General features: G+C 29.0%; 1 protein-coding gene across 1 annotated transcript; it reads right to left on the bottom strand.

Annotated features, from left to right (window-relative positions):
* Nucleotides 1–3776: 3776 nt before the first annotated feature.
* LOC112686822 (ATP-dependent DNA helicase pif1-like) lies at nucleotides 3777–4756 on the bottom strand. Its single transcript, XM_025559267.1, has 2 exons — nucleotides 4743–4756; nucleotides 3777–4482 (listed from the first exon to the last, which is right to left on the bottom strand). Exons 1-2 carry the CDS (start codon nucleotides 4754–4756, stop codon nucleotides 3777–3779), a joined length of 720 nt encoding a protein of 239 aa, XP_025415052.1.
* Between the last annotated feature and the right edge of the window lie 6685 nt (nucleotides 4757–11441).

The raw sequence follows: 11441 nt of genomic DNA, 5'->3' as shown, positions 1-11441 counted from the left end.
CGCGGGCGCGTCGCACCCGCGGCACCAGTTACCGCCGCCGCCGTTTTTGGGCTTCAACGCGGCCAAGAACCCGGGGAGACCGTCGTCGTCGTCCGCAGTCGTATCGACCGGTGATAGACATTCGTCGACGGTTCCGGCCGCCGGCGACGAGTGGCGCACGTCCGCGAGTTCTGCGAGCGACCGATTGCCGACCGGTTCCGGGCTTGTTGAACCGAACAACTCTTGCGAACCGTTCGCGATTCCCACGGCTCGCGCGCGACCGCGGTCGAGTCCTTCCGGTAAGGCCGCCGAACCTTTAGCGTCGACGATCATCCCGTTCAAACGGTCCAGTTCGGTCCGCATCTGGCGCTCGATCGTTTTCAGACGGAAGTTCACGTCCGCCGCATTGACACGGCCATCGGTCACCTCCGCCATCGCCAAGTCCCTGAATCCATCGAAGAACACTTGGATGTTGACGATGAAATCGTTATAGGTGTCCACGTGTCGCCGCAACGCCGTGTCCGTATCGTCGTCGTCTTCTGTCCATGACGAAGAACTGCGCTGACGTCTCATCGGCGCGCGGTCGGCCGCAGTCGATCGTTCACTCGGCAAATTCTCGGAGTCTTGTCGGCAAATTATGTGCCCGTGTCGTACCCTTACACCATCGTTGGATTCGCCTGGTTAAGAATACAAAAACACCAACAATTCGTACGTGCCTTACATTGGTTTTTTATGTGTACTTAAAATAAATATTACACGATGATAATTCTAACGAGAAAAAAAAATCATACGATTGGTATAACGCACTGGTTAGTAATAAACAAATACGTTATTCTGTGAATGAAAACAAAGTCGGGAAATAAAAGAATGAACTATTCTGTAATTTAAGCCATAACCAATGATTCAGTGGCGCACAGAAGTATTTTGAGAGCACATGCAACTAAAAAAAGTTACCCAGCTACCCACCAATTTTTTTTTTTTAAAAAAAAAAATGTTCGTTTAAATTGTTGTCTGTAACTTAGGGTTGTCATACGTCCCGGTTTTTAACCAAGTGTCCCGGTATCCCGAGTGTTTCGGAACAGCGATTTGTCCCGGTTTCAAAATTTTACTCAATAAAATATCAAAAAAATTGAAAACAATAGAAAGGATCGGCTTTTCACGGTAGAAATTGAAAATTTCGTAACAAAACTTGAGAACAAGGAATTATCAATAAAACTAATTTTGAAAGTTAATTTGATGAATTTGATGTATTTTGTTACAACTATTTAAAAAAATGGAACAATTCAAATCAACATGTATCTCATTTAAAATCAATGTTATGGATAACATTAGCTCCAAAGATAATAGTAAATTGGGAAAATGTTAAAAAATCAGTAATCTTTATAAAAGCTATAACGTCAAACAATCTTAATTTTAATGAATAAATGTTTTTCGAACAATTCAAAATGTTTGAAAAAATTAATCCATAAAATGACGAGTGGCATTGTCAAAAAATAGAAAATAAATGGATATATATTTTCAAAATATTCACTGATAACAATCATACATTTTCTGAGATGTTAAAAGTTGTTGGATTTATTTTTGTTTTGTAGGGTTTAAATGCACTAATGAACAGCACATGGACAAATATAAGACAATCACTAGATATAAAAACGTGCTTCAAATTATAACATGCAATAATACATCTTATGAAGAATTCTACGACCAAAATTTGGGAAACGAGTCTTTATTAAAACAAGTTTATGGATCATTTAAATATGTAGTAAAATCAACAGAAGAAATTCTAGACCCCAAAAGATCCAAAGACTAAAAATATGAATTATTATGATTATTATTATTATATTGCTTCTATACAAAATTCATTAAAATATATATATATATATTTTTTTTTCTTTTATATGAAGATATATATATATATCAGTGGCGTTCTCAGGAATTTTCAATGGGGGGCTCTGCCTCCCACACTCCCCATAGTCATAATAATTACAAATTTTGTACTGTTTTAAAAACCACATTACCAAAAATTGTCACCGAATTGTTAAATTGATAGCGCGATCGTGTCATAGAACATGTTCTATGATCGTGTTCCAATCCAACTTGATAACCGTGATACTGGTAGCTAATGACGTATAAACCACTAAATTATAATCAATAAAATCAATAATCAATTATTATTAAACTATTGGAATAATTTAAAAAAAATATGGCCAATGGGGGGGGGGTTCAAACCCCATGAACCCCTCCCCCCGTGAGTACTCCACTGATATATATATATATATATGTTTAATATTTATCCATTCAAAAAGTCCCGGGTTCGGAAAAATAAAATCTGGTAACCCTACTGTAACTGTAATTAACTCTTAAAACAACTATAAAATTTAAGAAATTAAGATTTATTATAATTAATTAAACTTAAGATGTCTACACCCAGTGCCGTATAGGTATAGTGTTTGTGTTACCTATAATAATAATGTTATTTGCTTACCATACTCCATAATGTTTAGTATCGAAGTTTCCCAATTATATATCCACGAATCCACCCATACATCCACCCCCGACGAGAGCACATGCAATTGCACTCCTTGGTAACCTGTCTGGGCGCCACTGCTATAAATTGTGTTTGACTTCCGACAGATTCATCGTCCCCTTGCCCCAATACATATTGCTTCATATTTATGCTCAATACATTATTAATCCTAAGTAATAAAACGGTAACTAATCTAGAAACGTCCATTTTCCACGTGTATCCATTGATTTAGTCTTACAAAAAAAGCCTCGAGTCAATTGTACGTAAAAAAAGGTCAATGAGGTTAATACCAAACCCCCCCTTTTATTTTTGACGATAAGCTATTGGATTTGTTAACAAAAGATCCTAGTTTAAAATCAATAAAATGTAATTTAAGACTTATAGCGACTAGTAGCAGTGTAACGGTTCCTTTACTGTATTTCCGTGCAATAAAATTAAAATTAGATGTTTAAGAAGTACCATAGAAATAATAATCGTTCCTAATAAATGCGATGTCAAGGAAATATGTTTGGTATTTTTGATATTTGAAGAAAAAAAAGGTTCGGAGTTGGCAATTTAATGAGTGACAAAAATAAGAAAATTTTTTATACGGCCTCGCGGCGACGTTTCAAACCACTATCGTTGTGTTGACGATTAGTGCAAGCTAAGGTTTATAGATTATAGTTTACATCAGCGATCTTCAACCGGTGGGTTGCAACCAGATTTAAGATTGGGTCGTAATAAATCTTCTGTTTAAAATTCATTTCCATACATATTATATTATATATGTCATATCATATCGAATTAAATAATTTTTGAATAAAGCCGAAACCGTACTATATTTGTAGAAGATACGAATGAATACTCCTCAGTTATACACTCATATTCATACTTATTCTTAATTACAGCCCTTATTTTTCATAAAAACTCGTACCCACTACACATTTTTTACACATTTACAATGATATGAAACAGAGCCCCTCTACAAATAATTATTAAACTAGCTGAACCCGTGCACTTCGTAGCCCATATATAGAATTCGCCCGTGTGCTTTCTCTAAATGCAATTCTTAAATCCGATGTTTATTATTTATCTTCTTTCTTTTTTCGATCCCCAAGCAACAAACGAATATAATACTATAAACGACGAAAATTTTCAAACGAAAATAATAGCACGTAGGTTGTATAGTTAAAATTAGTTTTATAATAACTAATAGCCTACTCCTGTGCGCTTCGCAGCACCAACACAAAAATGCAATAAAAATCATTTATTTTTTCTAAATTCTTTATTATTAATCCAACACATTTGTGTAAACAATATTCTTTGTTTGTCCATTTGGGGCATACACAAATAAACAATTTGGAGTGCCAACTCTTGAACAGGCCACGTATAATTGCCCGTGCGAAAAACACGGCTTCTCCAAATCCAAACCGCATACTTGGAGCGTTTGTCCTTGTGCCTTATTGATGGACATAGCGAATGATAGGCGCACGGGAAATTGCAACCGTTTGAATTCAAATGGCATGTCTGTTGGTATCAGAGGAATACGTGGGATGAGTACAAATTCCCCCTTCACTTTGTCAGTCAATATTGTGGCCTCGATTAAATTCGGCATCAATCTTTTTACAGCTAATCTTGTGCCGTTGCACAGTTTTGGTGCATTCAAATTCCGTAGTAAAATAATTGATGAGCCGACCTTCAAATTCAAGAAATGCGGCGGTATACCGAGTGGTTCTAACAAATTCAAAAATTCAACTGGATAGTTGACTGCATCATCTTCATTCAATGCGCTATCAATAGATTTGTATGATATTACTGCACCAGGCAATTTTTCTTGGATGAGATAATTGATAGCATTGACTTGCACATTTTTTGGTGCTAGAATTGCGCGTTCATTCAACCAATTGTGATTCCTGTGATTCTGGATAATATTTGGAAACACTCGTTCAATCAATTCTTCTTTTGATTGGAGAATTGTACAAAAATTGTTTGGCAAACTAATTAAACCGTTTGTGTTATCGATTTGAACTATTAGTCATTTAGATTCATTCACTTATTATTTATATACTTGAACCCCAAGCTCGACAAAGCTGCCTATAAATAAATTAATATGGAAAAAAAAAAAGAGAGCAAAAACAAAATCTATGTCATTACCGAGAGAAAATAGGAGGCGGAAAACCACGATAGGTTTTATATTTTCATAAGTTATGAAAACATATATAGGACTTTTAATGTCGAAAGAAACCCCATAATATACTTGAACTTTTGCATCTTTAATTATCGCTGTTTGGTTTTTGTACGCAATGAACCACAAACAGGTAATGTAATTCATTAAAACTTCAATCAATAAACAATCAATAATTTATAATCGGTAAGGTAATAACAATATACATTAAGTATAAAATATACAAAATAAAAATGTATTTACAACCGGTTTTGATTATATTGGTCGTTAATATATTTGTAAATTTCAGACAATAAATATGTAGTTTTTACATTTTATTTACATTGTTATTATCAGCAATATTTGATTTATTTAATAAGTTATTTGTATAATAGTACTCTGTTATCTCTGTTATTATTTTAGGAGTATTAACCACAAAATAATTTTATTTTCATTGATTGTATATTAGGTATACGTTATACAATATTACCATACAATTATACGTATCTAGGTATGAAATAACAAAATCAACTGAATACTGGAGACACAGAAAGTTTTACCCAAATCCAGAAGACAAAATTCTTAGAAAAAAAAAACATAATTATACATTTTTATAATATTAAAATACATGTGATTGAATATAGAGTAAGTACTTTAAATTGCCATTGAAATGTTCATATTATGATTTATAATTCGTTTTTGATTTTAAATAGTTTACAAGTTTTTATTTTGTAATAAACATTCAGTTTTTCCTCAGGTGATTACTGTATTACTATGAAGTAACTATTGACGGTCATAGGCGCAACTAGAGCCCAAATATTGGGGGTGCTGAAATTACATAGCTCGCACTATTGCAATATTGGGTGGCTACGCCAAAACTCCTTCCACCCCAAGTACCTTATCTCAATTTAATCATTAAATGTATCATAACAACACACATACACTAATATTTTAATTTATAAATATTAACAAGCATAAATTGTAATATACCTATTTATTATAAATATTATATGTTTTATATTGTATATTATATTAATTTATTTAGGCCATACAGCTTTAAGAAATATACAAATTAAAAAAATATACAATATAAAACATATAATATTTATATTGGTATTATCTTGCGATGACTAGTGGAATATTTTTCAAGTAATTCTGACGATGTAATTAACAAATAGTCATGAACAATTCAACTTTTTGATAAAATCATCAAATACAAATAACTATATAAAATAAGAAAAACACTATTTTTTCACACAATTTTTCCATTATTAATTTTTTAACTGGGGATCCTAAATTAGAGCCTGGGGGTGCTATAGCACCCTCCTAGTTGCGCCTATGTTGACGGTATGTAATGTATTTACAATGGTATCAATTTATTTAAATAATTTTAATTTCTATTTCAGTAAAAAATAAAAATTTCAAGTTCTGTCAACATTTACAACTGTTTTCCACCACCTCCATCTAAATTATAAAAATATCCATATTCAAACACTCTTTGGCGTAGTATATTCTCAACAAAATGTATGCAATTTATATTGCCTACTGTTAATTACCATGTATTCTATAGATACCCAGGTCCGTATTTAAAAATTTAGCGCCCCCCGGGCATATAATGTATGCCCCCCCTGTAAAAAATAAATAATAATAATATAACACTTATTATTTCGTCCATAATCGAGATTCTATAATAAAATATAACTTATAAATGAAAATCATTTTTTTAATTAACAAATTAAACAAATTATAACATAATAAAACATACTATTTTTTTTTTCATTAGGTATATCATTTTTAAAATTAATTTTGCTAAAATATTTTGCCACCCCTGAGACATGACGCCCCCGGGCATGTGCCTACCCGTGCCCCTCCATAAATACGGAACTATAGGTACCTAACTTCTTTATGTATATTCATGACATCTGATATATTGTTAACTAGACAGAACATTAATCAATTTATTATTACATTTTTGAGTGCATACGAGTATATTATACTTCATGATTTTTAAAATTGAATAAATGAAAAAAACATAAAAAAAATTAATATTTTATAATTAGTTGAAATACAGTATAAATAATTGATAATTAATAATACATACTTACCTACCGTTGTCTGTATTGTTGTATAATACATTTATACGTTAGTACACGGATTTTATTATGTACAATAATATTAAATAACATGTAGGGTTCATTAACAGATCTTGCATTTATTGTATCAAGAAAGACAATACAGTCAATGCGACAGATAATGCACTGTCAAATATAGTTTGTGTATAAGATAAAAGTAAATGCACAGGTCGGCGTTGCGTTCAGGAATCAACGAACACACGTCAGTAAAGGCGTTGTCGCAGCCGTATGGAAAAATTAAATTTCAAAATAGTTGAACAAAAATAACTTTAAAGGAAAAACAATGACGTTTCGAATTTTGAACATTTTTTTTTTTTTTGAAGATGAAGACAACTATTTACAGATCGCATCGGATTGCAATTTTTGATATAATTTTACTTTATGTTAAAAAAACAAAATTTCGAAATATTAAGGCACTTATCCACAGTTTCTATAATTTTAATTTAAAATGTTGAAGTGCAATGCGATCTGTTAAGTCTTCTATTAAAAAAAAAAAATCAAATTCTATAACTCTATAAGCGTTCTTTCCGCAAGACAATTTCCATTTACTGAAATCACAATGACTCCGACTCTGTTTATAGTATACATATACTCGCGTATAACCAATTATAAGTATACGCATCAACCAAAATATAAAGAAGTCAGTCATTATACTCCGTTTATTCGCGTATACGCTCCACTTTGCAATAATGTATGTATGCACAATAATCCTGAAATATTCCAGCAGTGGTCAAGTACAGTAAATAGTATTGCAGAATAAAGGTAATTTATTTTATTTTTATATTTAAATTTCATTTATACTGTAGTAGTATATAGTTTTATGTTGTTTCGCGGATTGACTTTTGCGAAAAAATACTAAATTTTGTACGTCTAATGTATAAATTATACAACATATATTTTATATACTGATATAAGTATAAAATATAGTATAATTAAATAATAGATATGTATCAGTTACAATAAAACAGGCTTTTGAACAGAGTGAATAATGGGTATTGTCATTGTATACATACCTACTATATATAAGGATGACTTCAAAATTCGGTGTGCTGTCAAACAGGTATAACAATGATGAAAGAGGGTGCTAGGTAGATAATAGATAAAATGCTTGTCTCTAATAAAAACACCTTTAGGTAATCTAAGAATGCTTTTGATTTGAAAGGAGAAAAAATATGTAATTATTAGGGCCCGGAAAGATATGCACTAAAAACGTACGAAATATGCATACATTTACGCGAAAATATGGAAACAAAAATGCATTTTTATTATTTATTAAATTTATTTAATTTTAAAATTTATATATATTATTAAACTGTATGGAACTGTATGTTGTATTGAAATTAAATTGTATTTTGAACACTCACTCATCTAGACAAAGTCACAAACGAAAATAAATTTAAACAAATCAGGCGGATTTTTATAATATTTTTAATTACCTGGAGAGTTACTATCGTATTGATACTTTTAGTAAACCTTATCTTATCTTATTATAACACAAAAATGAAATTATATAACTGCACGATTCACGGAATTTACAATGGACATGTGCTAAGTAATAAATAATAATATTAATAAATTCTTAATATTTTTTTCTATACATGCATTATATTTCAGAAAAATGCTAAAATATGGATAATAATTTGAAATGTTCCAAATATGCAAAAATTTGTCAAATTTAATTTCGCATACCAAAACATTAGATTAAGATTCAAATTTCTCTTTCCTAGCTACTTTTTAGTTTAATATATAAAAATATGCAAATGCATACAATTTCGGGCTCTAGTAATTTTAATATCACGAAAAAAAAATAATATACTTGTAATTTTTTTGTTTAATTAATGGTAAATAATTTAAGATATCTTGAAAAAACATAATTTATAGATAAATTTGATATTGATATACAACTTAAGCAATGCTTGATAGACTGTGCAAAAATTAAGTGGGTAATCTAATACCATAGAACCTAATCATGGCCATGTAATAAAAAATCCCTCTTTTGGATGTCCTTATTAATTATTTATAAACTTTTCGCAAACAAAAACCTAATCTGTATTACTCTTTTTTTGAGAAACTCCTAATAAAATGAAGGTATATAATTGATTAATTATCAGTAACACAGACACTATAAACATTAGTTGATTTAATAATAATAGCGCGTTGATAAATACATTCTTTTTGTACAAAAAACATGTAAACATTATTTGTATTAACACCGACAAAGATGTTAGAATTGATTTGTCATATATATGTATACATATACATATACATATATATATATATATATATATATTTGTTTAATAAAATATAATAATATAATATAAAAATATTGAGTTGAATTCAAATGTTAATGTATGTTTTAAACATTTTGAATTATGAACCTTTTTCTGTAAAAATTATTTTCACAGTCAATGAGTTTCTAATCTTAAATCTTTAGTAATAGGACTAGGAAAATGAAAGTTTGTCGAGAGTATAAAAATTCTGTAGGAGAATTTTCTGTTTAAATAGTAAAACCACAAGTACAAAAAAAAAACATTTACTAAACTAATGATAATATGTCTACATTAATTATCTTACACTTTTAGGTTTTATAAACATCAAAAATTTTACATTAAAGAAAAAAAAAAAATACAATAGTCCCCATTGATGTCTTATAAATAGTACCAAATTTTTCATGATCCAGAACCTGTTGTATAGGTTATAATATTGTTATTTTATAAGGAAACAAAAATATATTATCCCGCCGAAGGCTCAATTTTAAAAAAGTTATAATAATATTCTATTTGAACAATGATTAAACAACTAACAAATAATAGTAGGCGAAAAAATTTCACAAAGATATAACTTACATAAATAATAGTATTCTACTTTATACAAATAGAAATCATTGGTAAATGTTATTTTGTTTTTAGGTAACAATTTTTTTTATTCCTTGTCTATAGTTAAAGTTTAAAAATTTTCCTTTTGTTGTAAAAAATATGAATTCAAACATAATAATGACACTTAGGGAAGAATAACATTACGTAATTTAACAAAATAATAAAATGGTTAAGAACTTAAATAATATTATTGACAGTGCAAAATTTAAAACAACATAAACCTAAAAAAAATTGTTTTATTAATACAATAAATTCAAGTTATTCTAATGTTAGTCGGATAATTCAGCTGTTTCAGATCTGAATGTAATAATAAACAGTAATATAGGAACACATATTATAAACGCCACAAGTATTGCTGAAACAGCTGCATGTGCACCATTGAGCAGTATTTTATATTAAATTAAAAAATTGTATCCATCATACATGTATTGTAAAAATAGTGTTGTAAAAGAAAACAAAATTCGGACTTCTTAAAAAAATTTTATGAACAGCAATGCGAGGCAATTCTTAGCATTTTTTTATGACAATTGAAAAAATTACTTTATACTCGTAGTTGATACACAATAGGCAAAATAGTGATTCTCACCTGAAATGCCATCATACCTTGCATTTTTCAATAAGTTAGTCTTTCTAATGTATTCAAAGATAGACAATTTTATAATTAACACGTATACACAATTATTTTTATTAGCATAAAACAATTAATTAGAAGTATCTGTATACCAAAATTGAGTGAACAATATAAAATCATTCTATGTATCAATATAATACCAATATTATTTGACAGCTTGAATAATGGTATAAGAATTTATTTAGTAAATAAATATTTGAACATTTAAAATCAAACCAAAACTTTGGTTAAAAATAATCAATACATTTATAAAAAATTCTGTAATACAAATATACTAATTCTCAATTAATTGTTTTAATTTTTACGTTAACATTCAACTAATTATACTTAAGTATATATATGATTTATTTTAAAATTTGTTATCATTGATAAGATACGATGGGGGTAATCACATTATATAGGTATCAAATAAAAATAAACTTAGATACTTTCTAATGAGATTTTAAATCTGCTGATAATTAATTTAAATATTATAAAATATTTGATAAATTTCATAAGAGGTAAGACGGTTATTATATTTAGTTAGTGTTCACTCCATGATACTTAATATAATAATGAGTAATTTAATTAACAACTGTATGAGTTTTTAAATTGAATATAAAATAAGTCATTAAAATATTTTCAACTGATTTTAAAACAAAATTATTTACACTATTAAAATGCTATTTATGTTTTACAAAAGTTGAATGATTAAACCAGGTATCTAAACCAATCATATACTGCAGTTTCTTATTTAACATTTTAGTTTGATATTAATACAGTTAAATTTTAAGATGTACATATTGTTTTTAAATTATTATAACAAGCAATAATTCTGTATTATTAAAAAGAAAGTTCATACAAGCCACATTCCTAAAATAAATTAGCTATGATAATAATTTAAAGACTTAAGAATGTTGGTGAAACAGAATAATTTTTAAAAAGTAGGATCAATTAAGTATAACTTTTAAATTTTAGTCCTCAAAATTATGCATATAGTTCATAAATAAGATTAAAATAAAAATTGTTGGCAAATGGAAATTAGTTAAAAATGATTATTTGCCACTAAGTTAACAAAACGAGCAAAGGCTATATTACAAAATATAATTAAAAATGTATAATTCTATTATAACTTGATAACAAGTCTTTAAATGATTTCTAGAGTACAATCCCG

This window comes from Sipha flava, unplaced genomic scaffold (assembly GCF_003268045.1).
Source record: "Sipha flava isolate LNK unplaced genomic scaffold, YSA_version1 325_pilon_pilon, whole genome shotgun sequence".
Taxonomy (NCBI): domain Eukaryota; kingdom Metazoa; phylum Arthropoda; class Insecta; order Hemiptera; family Aphididae; genus Sipha; species Sipha flava.
This window is presented reverse-complemented; position numbering and strand designations above follow the sequence as displayed.